We start from the raw sequence: 16,018 nt of genomic DNA on the forward strand, positions 1-16,018 counted from the left end.
AAATTAGTATGGGTGAAATGGACAAAAAAGAAATAGCAACGATGAAACTGGGTTCATCCTGGCTTAAACTTAAAAAATAGCAAGGATGAAACTGGATGCATCCTGTGTAAATTTAAAATAAGAAAAAGTATTTGAAAATAGGCAGCATGAAACTGTTTGCATCCCGACTATTTTTACATTTTTATCCATTTAAACAGTATCAAAATCTAAATGTCCTTTTCACCCAGGAATTGTTGGTTTTTGGTCTTTTTAACCAATTTTTAGCCATTTTTGACTAGCTTAAGTTAGTTTTCATTGCAAAATTTCATAATGTCCGACCATTTTTCTCATGTGCAAATGTGAATGATGACCAGTATTAGGCGCTAGTACTAGGATAGCAGCAAGTTTGTATTTGGGGTCAACATATCCTTTTCCTTCTAGGTTTGAGTCCTGTAAGATTTGGTCAAAAAGAGTCTTTTGACTGTTAGGGTTACTTGAACTAATCTATTCTAGCCTTAGCAGTAATAATTCGTTATTATTGTCCCAAATAACTGTTTCTTCGAGACAGTAAATTCCAACATTTTTCCTTAAATTCCACAGTCAAGCTTTTCATAAAAAAAAGATCAAGATTTTCATTTATCTACTCATTGTGGCGGTGACAAATAAAAGAACGGCCTTGAAAATTCAGCGTTTATCTGGAGAATCTAATTATTTATTCTGAGACCAATTATCTTGAAAAGAACGGCCTCTTTTGGTCGATTGTAGGCTGGATTTGCCACGATATCAAAGCACCAAATAAAGAAACACTAGAGTTTGTTTCAGAGTGACATAATTGAATTGATTGTACGACTAAACAAAAGGAATGATTTTTCTCAAAACTAATTTCTAACGTTCCCACAAGCCATTCGGTGGGGGAGTGACTCTTGAAGCTTGAAAGAGACCACCGGGGACGTCATTACTGAACTAACATTGGAAGGAAATTAATAAGAAAAAACCCTACCCCTTTTAAAGAAAAACCCTACCCCTTTAAAAATTATCAAATGTGGCATTGGCATAATCATGCACATCATTCTCTGCCATGTGAAACAAAGAATGACTATGTTTTAGTAGCACCAAATAAGGTGAGTTCAAAACTCGTCATCACCGTATTCTTTGCTATATCGATCAAATAAAAAAGAAATCGACTATGTTGTGGTATTATCATGGACGCTAAGGGCAAAAGTATGATCTTACGTAGAGAATAAGACAGACTGGTCACTAAACTACTCTCCCCAACAGACACGGGATAACCTAACCACATGATCAGTGAACATGCATGGTCCATGCATCTTTTCTTCTTCTTCTTTTTTATTTCACTGTTTCAGTTCAAAAAGCAACAAAAAGAAACATACATACCTGGTACTAATGTGATGATGTGTGTTGAAACCGGAAAAGGCTCAGTGGAGAAATGCAAGTGAACCTGACATGGCCAATATTGAAAAGAACCATTACCTACCTGCGAACATCATAAACTCATCCACGTGTTGACAAAAGATTCATTGCTGAAAAGTATAAAATTCTCCGTCAAGATCCGCCATAATGTGAAAGATATATCCACTAGAGAAAAACACAAAGAAAAAGAGAAAAAGTTGCACAACACAGGAAGAAGAAAAAGGTGGATATAGAGAAGAAAAAAGAAAGTAAGACTACTCGTTGAATGTTGGGAGGAGAATATATGCTGAATAGCATCAACTGTCAAGACAGGGAAGTGAAGGAGAAGAAGCCAGGGATTCAACTCTAGAATCTACCTATACAGTGTAGAGTCTAATCAAATGATAGCAGTTCCCAAAAGAGCTCTAAACTGAGGTAAAAACTATAACAATATCTTATTCTTCTTTTTTATGTTGTCTGATTCTGAATCAGTTTATGCTTCAATCTTTTCTTTCTCTTTCGATCAATTAGGAATTAATTAACTGATTAAATTTTCTGGCTTTTGGTTGTGTTTAGTTAATCAGTCCTGAAAGTAGGTTTATCATACTTAATACCATCTGGATTCTGTAACAGTAAGTCTTAGGTTCGCTAAAATAAAGTGCCACAACATTTGTTTTTAACTTTAAAGTTCCTAGACCCCCTGGGAAAAGATCGGGAGTTTTCTGATTTTTTTTCTCGTGAAATTCTTCTCGCAAGTCTGCTAGCGACATCCACGACTACACTCAAAGCTTTTTCTATTTTTTCAAAAGGAAAAATTTATTGATCAAAAAAGATGAGAGTCCAAAACCTTAACCAATATACAAAGGGAAGCAAGATGGTAACAAACTACCAACTAGCCTAATGAGGAAAAAATTTTAGAAGGAATCATTACGTCCCAGTCATCTTAGATTTTCAGATTAATAGTGAGATTTGCCATAAAATTTCCAAATTTGTTCTGGGATTACTGATTTATGTAGTAGTTATGGAATTCATCACTTTTTAATCTTGCATAAAGAGAGGAAGCTTGGTTTAGAGCATGTTTGTTTTCTCCTGACTTACCTGACTCGTCTTGGATCTGACTGAAATCATCTGAATGTGACTCAATATGTTTGTTTTCTTAAATCAAATCTGACTCAAAAATACGAGTCAGTGGTATGTTTCCATAAGTTAGGAGTATTTTATTACCCGACCCAAAAGATCCGAATCAGGGGTTAGATCTGATTCAGATCGCGAGTCAGATATGACTCAAAATAAAATAAAATAAAAAACAGTCTAACATCTAATTCGGGTTGAGTTAGATCCAGATCCCGAGTCAGCAGAAAACAAACGTGTTCTTAGTTCCTGTCAACATGATTGTGTTGGTTCCCAAATAGAAATGATATACGGCAGGGATATCATTTTTATCATACGAAAAACGACAAGTTTTTGCAGGAGCTGATCTATTTTTAACATTTAAATTGGCCTTATAACTTAAAATTGATCATTAAGATTAGTGCATACTTCGATGGTCAAAGAGTCAAGACTCACGAAACGAGACCTTAAAGCCTTGGTCGTGGTAAAATTGAATGGACTCATGGAGCTACGCATATCTACGTTTTCACGTAACTAGACGGTAGGGGCTATGATGTGAGGTGTGAAGCCATTGCTATCAAATCGAGAGTGAGATCACAGCGTTGATTTATTTTGATGTAAACAGTTGCTAGAAGCTGTCGTTGTCAAAACACAAGAAGATGAAAGCATTTAATGCAGGAATGAATTAGGCCAGCCTGCTCGTCCGAGGTCTACCGACCCTCAAATCGTGCGGCCACCAATATCCTATGGGCTTTGAGCATGTAGTGCCTAATCGTCCTAGGCACTCCTAGTCCTAGCAAATCATCGAGTCATTATACATAGCCAACAAATATGTGGGAATTTGGGGGCTTAAGAGCGTCCACAGTGGTGCGAGCATAACTAAAGACCAAAGACTAAAAAAAAAAGATCAAATTTGGGTTTAGTACGTCCTGTGGCGTAGCGGGTGACGAGTAAATTTGGTCGCGCGTTGATATAAAGTCCGCTTCATCGTCCAGCGTAGATAAAGATTACGCCTGGCATGGGGCGTTGATAAAGATAACGCCTGGTATGGGACGTTGATAAAGATAACGCCTGTATGGGGCATGAACTATAGCAACGCCTGGTGTGTGGTACGGAGATTATACATTCGCCCGGGTTCAAAAAAAAAATAAAAAAAAATGGGGCGTTGATAAAGACAACGCCCCAAGGAAAGTTTTCAAAACTTTTCAAAATTGGGATCATGACTATATCAACGCCTGGATGTCCGGCGTTAACTTTACGTACGCCCCATCCAGGCGGACATTATACCAACGCCCCCATGCAAGGCGTTGATTATACTAACGCCCCATTCAGGCGGACATTATACCAACGCCCCATCCAGGCGGACATTATACCAACGCCCTGCATCAGGCGTTAACTTTACGAACGCGCGACTACAGGCGGACATTATACCAACGCCCGTCGGGTAGGCGGACATTATATAAACGCCCGACTATATTTGGATTTGGTCTTAATCGCCAACCAAATTTGGTCCGAGTTTTACTCTTTGATCAAATTTTGATCGATGGTCCGTCCCACTACGCCAGCCCACTCGACACCAAATTTGGGTTTAGTCGTCCACTGCAGTTGCTCTAAGCTGGTTCACACTTAGGGTGTGTGCTAAGGATGGTTGACATGCGCAACTCTCTTAAATGATACTCCCTCAGTTTCTGAAAAAGTGTTATTTTCATTTTTTTCAATTTGACATATTTATAGACTAAAATGAAAAAGTGAAAATATCACTTTTTTAATTTGGTGTATAGTTTTAAAAGACATCTGTTCCCTATAAAAAAAAGTTAGTAAGAATTAAGGTTTTTTTAAAGAAATTAAGAAGTTTCTTCTTAATTAATATTTCCCTTAGGAAAAAGATACAACAACGATATTAAATTACTAATGATTTAGAGCAAGTCATGTGGAAATAGGTTAATTCGCCCATTTGACTATCACGTAGATACGCAAACCCGAATTCCAATATATAATGATAATGGTAAACGGGTAAATTAACATGTGAGCGCCGGTATACCCTTTTGAATTTATATTTTAGGGTTTCTGAAAAAAAATCACTAAATCTAAATATAGCATAACACATAAAAGAAACTAACACGTTTGGATTTTAACATTCTGTCACGTCGTCCTAGTTTGCTTCTCAAGTTGAACTGATCGACTCAACTTGGGACGGGATGGACAAATGATCATATTTGAGCCTGTTTGCTCATTACACTCTCCAATGTTAATGGTGAAAATGGGCGAATTTTCCCATTTGTCAATTTTGCCATCTTCCGTGCTTCTCAGTGAATTTATTAGATGAATTGAAGCAGTTGACCTAGTAAGTCAGCCCTAATTCAAACTAATAGATATATGGCTCGGTTGTAGACAGACTCGAATGTGATTTGCCTCTCTTTCAAAATCGAATTTTAATTGAGCAACATTGTAACTTTAGATTCTTGAAATATCAGTCAAATTATTTCATTTGATTCCTTCGAAAATATAACAATAAAAAGTTCTCAAATGAAAATAAATTGGAAGACACTTGAGAATGTAGGAAATTTATGTAGACATGATTTATGTAGATAATTACTCAAGACTCTATTTTGGAGCGCCAAGTCTCTTGCCTCTCAACAACAATAAAAATGACAGAGTAAAAATTCTACATTATTAGATTTTGTTCTTCCATACCGAAAGCCAACTTGGAAGATGAAAGATCTTCCACTATTAAAATTGTTCTTATAGAATATGAACAATAAAAAAGATACAAAAACCTAAAACTCATTGCGTCCTGCTCCTTCAAAACGGAAAATAACGGGAAAAGAGCTAAGTATGTGATGCATACTACAATTTTTTTCACTTTACACCTAGTTCCTCGACCACTAATTTAATCTACTACTAAATTTTATTTTTTATTTTTAACATAAACAACTTATTATAAACGAAACTTTTTATACAAATATTTATGGGAAATAGAAAAACAAATAAGAAAAGAATGTAACAGTCTGTTTATTTATTTATACGAAAACGGAGAAATTGCAAATACATCTGCTCAATTACAGAGTTTAACCTTGCCGAGCCTGCTATGGCTCCATGCAAATTCAACTCCGAAAAATGGGTCATTTGTCCAAATATTTTTAAAACATGGTTCAAATGGACGAGTAAAAATTAGTATGGCTGAAATGGACACCAAAAAAATAGCAAGGATGAAACTGGATGTATCCTGATGTAAATTGAAAATAAGAAAAAGTATTTGAAAATGGGTAGGATGAAACTGTTTACATCTTGGCAATTTTTACATTTTTGTCCATTTAAACGATATCAAAATCTAAATATCATTTTCACATAAGAATTGTTGATTTTGGTCTTTTTAACCAATTTTGTGATTCAATTATACCGGAGAGACATGTTAGTAGAAACATTACAAACTACACGCGCCTTCGATGTAAGAGAGTTTAAACTACTAGCCACCATTTCATAAACATTCTTCTCACATCATGTAGATTGTCCTCACGATTTCACATTAAGTTTAAATTATCCTCGTTAAGTTTAAATAATCCTCACTTGGCAGTAAGTCGACCATTTTGCATGACATTACGAACCTAACAAACTTAGTCGCATCATTTACACTTGCCACCTACCGAACAACATTCATTAAACCATTAGATTTGATTAATTTTCTTTAAAAAGACTAGATTGAATAGGGGATTTCCTCAAAAGAAAAAAAGAAAAAGAAAATCACATTTTCCATCATCAAAGTACAATTGTGAATTTGACCGGACTATCGCTAAAAGCTAAACGCCAAAAACACAGGAAAACGACTCACCATGTCTTTATATGTCTGTAGCAGCTATAATACTGTTAATACATCGACAAAATTCAAGATTTATGATGAAACCCCGAGCTGCTTTGATTTACGAAACTATCATTATTTCGATTTCATTCCCACCCCCCGACCATCTTGTAAGGAATTTGCCAGGGATATGACCGTGGCACAGTGTACGCTTGCCCCAACAGTAAACCCCACCATGAGATCCATTTTCCATCCCCTGTTCCATCTTTCTGTTCATCACTGCACAGTGCTCAGTGAACTTATGTAGTACTGACCTATTCGGTTTTTAATTTTGTCCCACTAAATGACCTATATCACTAAAATAAGGAGATATTTTTAAAATTATTCTTTTAATTGATTATAAAAAATATAAAAAATATGGATAATTTGATAGACATGTTTATATTCGTTACGTAGGTGTTTTAAAGTGCTTTTCAATGGTATAAAATTTGTGAACATCCGTGGTGTAATTTGAGAGATCAATCATTTCAAAATTTCATTAATTATTATCTATAAGGGTATAATTGTAAAAAATGCTTAAAAATCTCTTTTCCCTTGTTTGCCTTAAAATTTGTCCAAACTTCAACTAGGTCACTTAATAATGGGACGGAGGGAGTAGTAACCTAGTAGGTAGGTCCTCTTCTTATCCAGTGGATGAAAATATCCTTTATATCCCACCGAGAAAAAAAACCGAATTTTTTCCGGCGAAAATCCTTTTGAGACGTGGTTTTTAATTTCCGGTGGGAATCTCACTAGCCACGGGAAAAATCAGGTAGCTTAAAAGGTTAATCATTTTTGTGGGGAGATTTTTCGTGTAGAGGCGGATGATTAATGGGATAATTCTTTACGAGATGGTTCCTAACCTGACCTTGGACTAGTTCCGGGACAAAGGGCTTTTGGTTCTGGTTTCGTGTGATGGGTATGGGAGCGGATGATCAATGGAGGGGGCCGTCCAGCAATTAATATTTTTTTGGCTAGTGACCGACCAAAATAGTAGTATGAAAAGTCATAGTCGTACTGTGATGTTGTAGTGAACTTTGACCACAAGAAGTACGAAAAGGCTAGCTAATGTGGACTTTAATTAAACCTACCAAGACCAAAAAAAATTCCTTTGATGATTGTGAACCATTAAATGTGCAGTTTCGATTGTCACCTATGATTTTCCCACCTAAAAATCCGAAAAGACCACACTTTGAAACACTGTTTATAACTTTGGCCAAACTATAGTATAGATCCCACCTAAAACCACAGTCATTTGTTTGCTGCTGGCCATGATTTGAGTTTTCAACGTTTATTTTCGCAGTGAGCCGGTTACTAGTTTTAAAATAAATTAAACAGTGTCCACGTAAGAACATGCAGAATTTCTACATTGAGAATGTATCCGGTAAATAGAAAAATCCGAAAAATAGTTAATCTGGTGGATAAACAGTACATTGTCGGATAACTTGGAGGATTAGAATCCCAAACACAATGATAATATAGTAAGGTGGCATTTTGGTAATGGGAACACCCTAGTAATCACGACATAAATAAAATGGATGAGTTCATTAATTAATCAGCATGCCGTGGGATTTTGGCAATCACAGCTGCCCGGCAAACCCCACACAAACACAAGGATGAGGCTTGGCCTTGCCCATAAATATCTAAGTCTAAGCCCTACCAAGATGCATCATTCATAGTCTTATCTCTTCTTATTATGCCTTTTGAAGCGTGGAACTAGCAGCATGGAAAAAGGAAAAGACGAAAAAATGTAAATTGGAAACTTCAAAAAAAAATTACAGTACTGATCTTGATGGATCACTAATCAGGAAATCTAGTACTATAGTGTTGAACCTGCAATAACCTTTTTTAACTTTAGTTTTGTAATCAGAAATTTGCTATTTGTACACTAGTCACTCGTGTCTATGTCAATAGCTTTGTCAACAATCTAGGAAAACGTATCCCTATATTTTCAATTCAGCTTTTCTAAAGCAAGTACCCGATGGATATTTGTCATTTGTTTGTTAGTTTTTTTTTTCTTTCCATTTTTTTTTTACCATTACCTCTGGTAAATTTTCAAGTACATTCTTTTTCAAATACAATTTCTCTTTTAATCAAAAAAAGAAAAGAATTTCGAAGTCTTTGTCTATTTTTGGTTAATCTTTTTCAATTCTTTTTCTTAAATTTACAATGTTTTTGGCTTTTTCTCACGACTCGTCTGCATCTAAGCCATTACATTTGAATCGGTCACATTACATTATATTTGATTTAAAATTATTAATTAGTTCTGATGTAATATGTTTTTTTTTAATCTAGTTAGATACGTGGCCAGCAAGTTGGGTATTAAAAGAATACATGACTCAAATATCCCGGAGTAAAATCTCGAGTCAGGCATCAGAAAAATGAAAATATAAACGATCTGACTCGCGCTGGGTCTGATCTCGAGTCAGAAATCGTAAAATCAAAAGCCAAACGATCTGACTCTCGCGGAATCAAACACATATCGCGAGCCAGACCCAAACCCAAACGAAGAAGGTGTTAATCTACAATATCTATAGCTATAACAATAATTTTGTAAAATTATTAGATTCAAGCCAACAATAAGAAACGGGGAAATATTAGCAAAAATATATAATTGATTTTTAAAGACATAGCGGATACCCGTACACAATGGCTATCTAGGGTTTTTATCGTACCCAAAATCATTAGGACCTGAACCCACTTTTTTCTATCGGGTTCAGTTCCAGGTCCATAGACGCCTGAGTGGATTTAGATCCATTGACATACTTACCATAGATACACGTACGACATTTGAATCAATAGAGAATTTTTTCTTCCGTATGAATCTATACTAATACATTACGATTCTTTTCCGAAATCTCCCCAGTAAAATACAATTTGGATCCCAAATTGATATGTTATTACGAGCTTATCCATGGTATTATGCACTCTTTTTCTGAATGTTCCCAACTTTCATATTTTGGTGGGTCGTCCAAGATCTTTTCGATGACCTATGTTGCGTTGAAGGGATATTTATACGATCGGTCTGATCGATTGCGTAAGAACGGTGGTAACAACGGAACCAAAAAAGATCGTTAGTTTCAATTCAACTTGTATAGGTTAGTGATTTGGCTTAGTGAATCCTTATTGTGTGATGAACTGTTATCACTAGTCCTGTACTCCCCAGTCGAAGTATTAATTGACCTAGTTCAAGTTTGCACATTTTTAAGGCAAGTAAGAGAAAAGAGTATTTTTAAGCATTTTTTTACAATTATACCCTTATGGATAATAACTAGTGAAATTTTGAAATGATTTATCTCTCAAACTATACCACGGATGTTCGTAAACTTCATACAGTAGAAAATCTTTAAATTAATAGTCTTGAGACCAGAGAAATTTATTAATTTAGAGAGATTATTAATTTAACGAGTTAAATTTTAGCTTGTGCAAGCCTAGTTGGGATCATAAAATTTTATTATTTTAAAGAGATAATTAACTTAACGAGTATTAATTTAAAGAGTTTCTACTGTACTTGAAAAACATTTTAAAACACCTACGAAACCAATATAAACATGCTTATCAAGTTATGCATATTTTTTATATATTTCTTATAATCAATTAGAATGATAATTTTAAAAATATTTTCTTGTTTAGTGATATAGGTCATTTATTATGGGACAAAATCTAAAAGTAAATAGGCCAATTGATAATGCGACGGATGGAGTTTCTTTTTCCGGTGGATTGAGAAGAAATGGATTTATGTTTTCTTGGACTTTTGAGACAAAGACTAGTATTCTTATTGTTTTTGAAGTAAAAAGAATAATGTAGTAATATAAAGAAAAGGGACGATAACATTATAGTACAGTAATGAAATCTTTAGTGCTGATACCAGTGACCTGAGTTCCAAACTCATCAACATAAAAAAAAAGTTATTATATAAAACATAACATAAATTAAAAAGAAAAGGAGACCTAAAGTAAAAGTATTCCACTAATATGATATGTGTCCCTTATAAAGAATGTGAATACCATCATTTAGGATATTGCATTATGCATTATACATAACTCGTAGGATACTGCTTAAAAAATAATACGTATGGGATATTGAAACTTTTCTTTTCTTTTTCAAGCTTTCAAAAAGTTATGTTATAAAAGATTTTATTCTCTATTAAAATTGACCTTATAAATTCCATTTTATCTTTATCATCTTGATTCGGATTAGGTGGTATTTTCTTTGTTTTGCTGTTATTTGAAACACACATGTGAGTTAGGTCGTCACTAAATATCTCAATCTATAAAATTCTTTGTCAAACACAAAAAACTATTTAGTCAACATTTAAATGATGATTCATTTGAGGGAGGAAATGTAATGTAAAATAAGGAAATTAATTCTTTCTCAAATCATGGAGACAACTACTTTTCAGCCTCAAAGGAAAAAAAAAACACCTTTTAATGTTCATTAACAAAGATAGTTGAGCTACTCAGTGATGTTTAGAACCAAATTTGGCAATACAAATGGTTCCCATCATATTCCATACAAATTCTTATAGCTTAGTAATATTCAATGGTAAAAATTTAAATTTCTTTTAACTTAAATCAGTGGTGTAATGTAATCACCCAATAATTTTGTCATTGTAGTATAATAATGTCGACGCAATAACATGTTTTCTGATGCCGTTTTTGTATCCAGACGTTAAGATTCTGGAGACTTCTTTTTATGTTCACGTATTGTTCGAACATTTTTTTTATCTAACGACTCTGCAACCGCCCATTATGATACTAATTCCGTATCCAAACACTAAAACTCCGTATCCGAGTTGCATATCCTGTTTCTACTTAATGAGATAAAATTAACTATCACCTTAAGCATAAAGATAGTGAGTAGATTAGCCACTTAGATTAGATTATTCTATAGAGATACTGATTAAGAACAAAGAATTAGGAATGGTGATGGTGGTTAGCACCTTAGATTAGATTATTTTAAGGAATCATTTATATTAAGTATTCACATAATCATAAAAGTGGCGATTAGATTAGATTATACTTGAGAGATATTATTAAGTATAGCATAAGCATAAAAAATGGTGATGGTGATTAGCAACTTCAATTAGATTATTTTAAGGAAACTTTTGTATAAATAATATTACCATAATCATAAAAATGGTGATGACTGATGAGATTAGCAACTTAAGACTATCTGGGATTAAGCATAATTTAAGCTTATATAACTTTTTGAAGTGGCTTTAAGCATCCCTAACTAGCCATTTTAGACACTTTGAAAACTTGATTCCAATGCCTTAAAATCCAATAAATAAGTTAAAAATTTGTTTGTTTTCATTTAATAGTGTTTGTTTTGTCCATCCAAACTCATAATAATATCTATAATTCTGAATCCACTTGTACTGTGTGTTTTCTTGGTAACCAGGGGGAGGGAACATCCCAAATTCTCGCTTGTTTCTGCATTTACCTGTTCGATCAGAACCGTTAATAAATTTTGGACAATTTCGGATTAGCAGGTTTTAGAAAATAAAAAGTTGGGACCATTTTAGAATTTTCTACAGTATTAGATTATTTTTAGTAGTTTTACCAGTGATTTCTTTCTTTTTCTTATGTAGGTGTTCAATTACCAAGGTTAGTTATGATGAAGAAGATTGACTCATGGTGGTGATGATCATCTCCTTCTTCTTGTCTTTACTCAACAACTTGTCTATGTAGCTAGCTTCCTATCAACCAGCCCCATTATAGAAAGTTAAGTTATTTCATCAACTTGTTTTATTATTTTTACTTTTTAGAGAGAGAGAGAAAGAAAGAGATATAAGAAGAAATAATCACAGAAGAAGAAGATCTCAGAACCCCAACTTGCTGGTTATATTAATATCACCACCACACAACAACATGGCACCACTTATGAAACCCAATTTCAGAAGACAATCTGAGGTAGTATATCCATTTCCTTCTTTTCTCATTCTGCCTTGTTTTTCTTCACTTGTTTCTGGCCATATAGCACTTGTTCTAGTTTGATTTCTCTTGTTGATTTCTGTTATTTTATTTATTTTTTACAGTTTTTCTGGCCAAGAATTGTTCTGAAAAAGTTGCTAAACATACACAAGAATGAAGATGATTTTAGTGCTGACCCAGATGAAGCTGATAGTGGTTCTGATTCTGATGATGAAGGTAGGTAATAACAGAGGAAACAGATGACGACACAGACATTCATTTTTAATGTTTTTTCATTATCAGAAGAGAAATTTAGAGTAATTTCTTTTTCATCATTTCCTCTGTTTCTTGGGTTCTGTCTAGCTAGCTGTTCTTGATAACTCAATTTGTCTGTCTGTTTTTGGCAGAAATTGGTGTTAACAAAGTGGAGCAATCTAAATTCGTGTTTAATGGTAATGCAAATGATTTATTACTAAAATTCTACTTTTATTTGTTCTTGTTGGTTGTTGGTTTGGATCTTTATGGATAATAGAGTAGCTAACAAAAAAAGAGAATTTTAGGAAAGTAAACAACAATTTTTTGCTATCAAATCCAATCAACAGTAGATTCCGGTATCTTAAGCATAGCAATAGAAGAATGATATGTACTTGTTCTTACTCCAAATTACTCAATTCAGTACATGGTAATAGTAGCTAGATGTGGACTTGTAATCTGAATTTTTTTTCATGGTCTGTAACATTTTAGGCAATGAGACATTTATCAAGAGAAGACGGCGGAATTCGGAGACTTTTCGGACTCAATATATAAACAACAAAGAGATTAGGTATGTAATTTCAATCTTAAGTGTTTTGAGAATAGTAGTACTATTAGCTGTTGGATTCAATTCTTTGCTTACCTGCAATTTGGTTTGGTTTTCTTAAGAGTATGTGTTGGGACATGGAATGTTGGCGGTGTAGTTCCACCGGATGACCTTGATATCAAAGATTGGTTGGATACTGATGAGCTCGCCGATATATATGTGCTCGGGTAATTGTCTCCTTATCTGTCGAAATATTCCACATTGATTCATAGTGTTTTTCAATCTTAGCATTTCTGGTTTATTGTTCGCACGTAATTGTAGTTTTCAAGAGATTGTTCCACTAAATGCTGGGAACATTTTCGGTGCTGAAGATAACAAACCAGTACAAGTGTGGGAAAGTGTTATTCGCAATACGTTGAATAAAACTCAGCCATTGAAGGAAAAAACATTTAAATGCTATAGTGCACCTCCTTCTCCAACAAAAACTAGTACATTGAATGATATTGTGGATATGGAAGATGAAATACTGAATGGAACTTCTAGTGATGATGAAATTGGTGAAGAAGTCCATCCAGTGGACGATGAGTCGATGGACTTCTTCGATCAAATGGATGGAAGCGAAGATAGTGTTAAGCTACCAACACTTGCTGTTGTGTTAAAGGCTCTAAGAGAAGAGGAAGAATTAGAGAGTGAAATTATTTCACCAAAGATTCTCAAGGCTTTAAAACAAGACAGATTAGAGACTGTAAGGATTCTACAGGCTTTGAAAGAAGAGGGGTTAGAGAATGAAGTTATTTCCCCCAAGGTACTAAGCAGATTAAATTGCCTGAAATTGGAGGATAGTCTGGGAAGCCCGGAACCAGCAGTTAAACACCAACAGAAAATTTTAAACAGAAACCTTAGTGGGATAGAAAAGATCGGTCTAAGTTGGCCAGAACCACCACTGAATTTCGTAGGCCAGCATGTTCATGAGAGAGCGAAATCGTTTAAATCAGTCAAGACATTTAAGAAATCTGATTCTATTAGAAAATACAATTCTTTTAAACCAGCACCAAGTGGAGATAGATTTGGCTTTGCTGAGACAGATTCAATCTTGGATTGTGACCTCGATGCACATATAGCCAAGAAGAGACCGCCATTTGTGAAGATAGTTAGCAAGCAAATGGTCGGAGTTTTCATTACTATATGGGTTCGGAGAGGTTTGAGGCGACATATTCAGAACTTGAAGGTTTCTGCTGTTGGTGTTGGTGTTATGGGTTACATTGGTAACAAGGTTGGTTTCTACTATCTCCTTGCATTGACTTATTAGCACGTTTCCATATCTAGTGAAGTAGTGATTACTCATGAATTTCGCAAACTATGCAGGGATCTGTATCAGTAAGCATGTCTATCTACCAGACACCCTTCTGTTTTATATGCACACATTTAACATCTGGTGAAAAAGAAGAAAATGAAGTCAAAAGGAATTCTGACGTGCAAGAAATTCATAGACGGACACAGTTTCATTCAGTTTCTGCAATTGGTTTGGCTAAAACCATTAGCGACCATGAGTAAGTATAGAGCAAAACTTCTTGAATATTAAACATTTGATGATATCCGTCTTTTCTTATATGCATTGCATTCTCATGTATCTGCAGAAGAATATTTTGGTTTGGGGATTTAAACTATCGAATCAGTTTACCATACGAGAAAACATGCAAACTCATCTCAGAAAGCGCATGGTCTTCATTGCTTGAGAAAGACCAGGTATTTTTCTCAATTCCATTATAATTTACAAGATAGTGTCGAACGAACTTTTAAGAATCCTCTTGAGTAATGCTCAACTTGGACTAATGGATATGATTATATGTCACATTAGCTATCAAAAGAATTCAAAAAAGGGCACGTATTTGAAGGATGGAAAGAAGGTACCTTAAGTTTTGCACCTACATACAAATATGAACCTCATTCAAGAAAATATTGCGGAGATGACCCAACGAAAAAGGAAAAGAGACGTGTTCCTTCATGGTATGAATGTAAAAGTTGTACATCGAACATTTGATCGTATGGCCGTAATTTTGTATACCATTTCTTAGAAATGGACTACTTTGGCTTTATTTTTACAACTGTCATAAAATTATCATTTCAGGTGCGACCGGATACTTTCATTTGGAAAGGGATTGAGAAACTTGAATTATAGAAGGACAGAGAACTTGCTTTCTGATCATCGACCAGTAACTGCCCTTTTTATGGCTGAGGTAGAGGTCTTCTGTCATAGGAAACTAAAGAAGGCCCTTGTATTCACCGATGCAGAACTAGCACTAGAAGAGGAAGAAGAAGATGCTATACGAGATTTGGATTTCAATATCGGGATTGGGAGGAGTCGTTTCGGATAGGTATTCATCCTTCCTTTCCTTCACTATAGCGTAATGTTGCAAAGATTGTTTCTAATTTCTGATTTTAGCTGCATCTTGGCCGAGTTCTAGAGTAGATATTTGCATTCTGTGTCATGGGGAGTCGGTATTCAAAACAACTTTACGCACCAACAACTTGCTATTTTTTTTCCTGTTCTTTGTATTTCAGGATGCATCAAGTTGGGATCGTTAAAGAAACCCGTTTCGGGCATTACAATACTTCTTCGGAGTTTAAACATAAACACAGGCAACTGTAAGCATTTCGCAGTATACTCTCAACATCAATCGAACTTTCAACAGTTAACTCCATGGATAGGATCTCCTTGACAAATCATACGCGCGTGGTTGTCTGTTCCTTGTAAATTTGTATCTTCAAATATATACTCAACTGCTTGTTTTAAGAGCACGTTGATTCGAGTTACATTCTTTGTGTGCAGTGTTGTCAATAAAGTTTTACAACCTGTAAAAGTGTTCACATAACAAAACAACTTCATCCATTGTGTTCCTTGATCTCCAATTGATGTTTTGAACTCAGTCAACTGATTACAAAAAGAGAGAGCCAAATCAACCTGAGCTT

General features: G+C 34.7%; 1 protein-coding gene across 6 annotated transcripts; it reads left to right on the forward strand.

Moving 5' to 3' along the window:
• Nucleotides 1-1,529: 1,529 nt before the first annotated feature.
• LOC113287074 (type IV inositol polyphosphate 5-phosphatase 3-like) lies at nucleotides 1,530-15,946 on the forward strand. 6 transcript variants are annotated; one of them, XM_026535737.1, is made up of 14 exons: nucleotides 1,530-1,824; nucleotides 11,738-11,828; nucleotides 11,928-11,976; nucleotides 12,105-12,249; nucleotides 12,375-12,486; nucleotides 12,657-12,701; nucleotides 12,994-13,072; nucleotides 13,171-13,275; nucleotides 13,370-14,321; nucleotides 14,414-14,598; nucleotides 14,686-14,794; nucleotides 14,907-15,055; nucleotides 15,177-15,423; nucleotides 15,611-15,946. In XM_026535737.1, exons 4-13 carry the CDS (start codon nucleotides 12,208-12,210, stop codon nucleotides 15,421-15,423), a joined length of 2,025 nt encoding a protein of 674 aa, XP_026391522.1. In that variant the 5' UTR covers nucleotides 1,530-1,824; nucleotides 11,738-11,828; nucleotides 11,928-11,976; nucleotides 12,105-12,207; the 3' UTR covers nucleotides 15,611-15,946. The 6 variants fall into 6 exon arrangements, with proteins under 6 accessions (XP_026391522.1, XP_026391521.1, XP_026391520.1 ...); XM_026535736.1 differs by having other exon boundaries at nucleotides 11,928-11,943; XM_026535735.1 differs by having other exon boundaries at nucleotides 11,928-12,249.
• The last annotated feature ends 72 nt before the right edge of the window (nucleotides 15,947-16,018 follow it).

Source organism: Papaver somniferum, chromosome 6 (genome assembly GCF_003573695.1).
Source record: "Papaver somniferum cultivar HN1 chromosome 6, ASM357369v1, whole genome shotgun sequence".
Lineage (NCBI taxonomy): Eukaryota > Viridiplantae > Streptophyta > Magnoliopsida > Ranunculales > Papaveraceae > Papaver > Papaver somniferum.

What these genes read in the sequence shown, in the direction of transcription:
- LOC113287074 (XM_026535735.1), top strand. Translation starts at nt 12,208, where the DNA reads ATGGCACCACTTATGAAACCCAATTTCAGAAGACAATCTGAG. An exon ending in GCCGATATATATGTGCTCGG is followed by an intron (nt 13,276 to 13,369) that starts GTAATTGTCTCC and finishes ACGTAATTGTAG; the next exon opens with TTTTCAAGAGATTGTTCCAC. An exon ending in AAAACCATTAGCGACCATGA is followed by an intron (nt 14,599 to 14,685) that starts GTAAGTATAGAG and finishes ATGTATCTGCAG; the next exon opens with AAGAATATTTTGGTTTGGGG.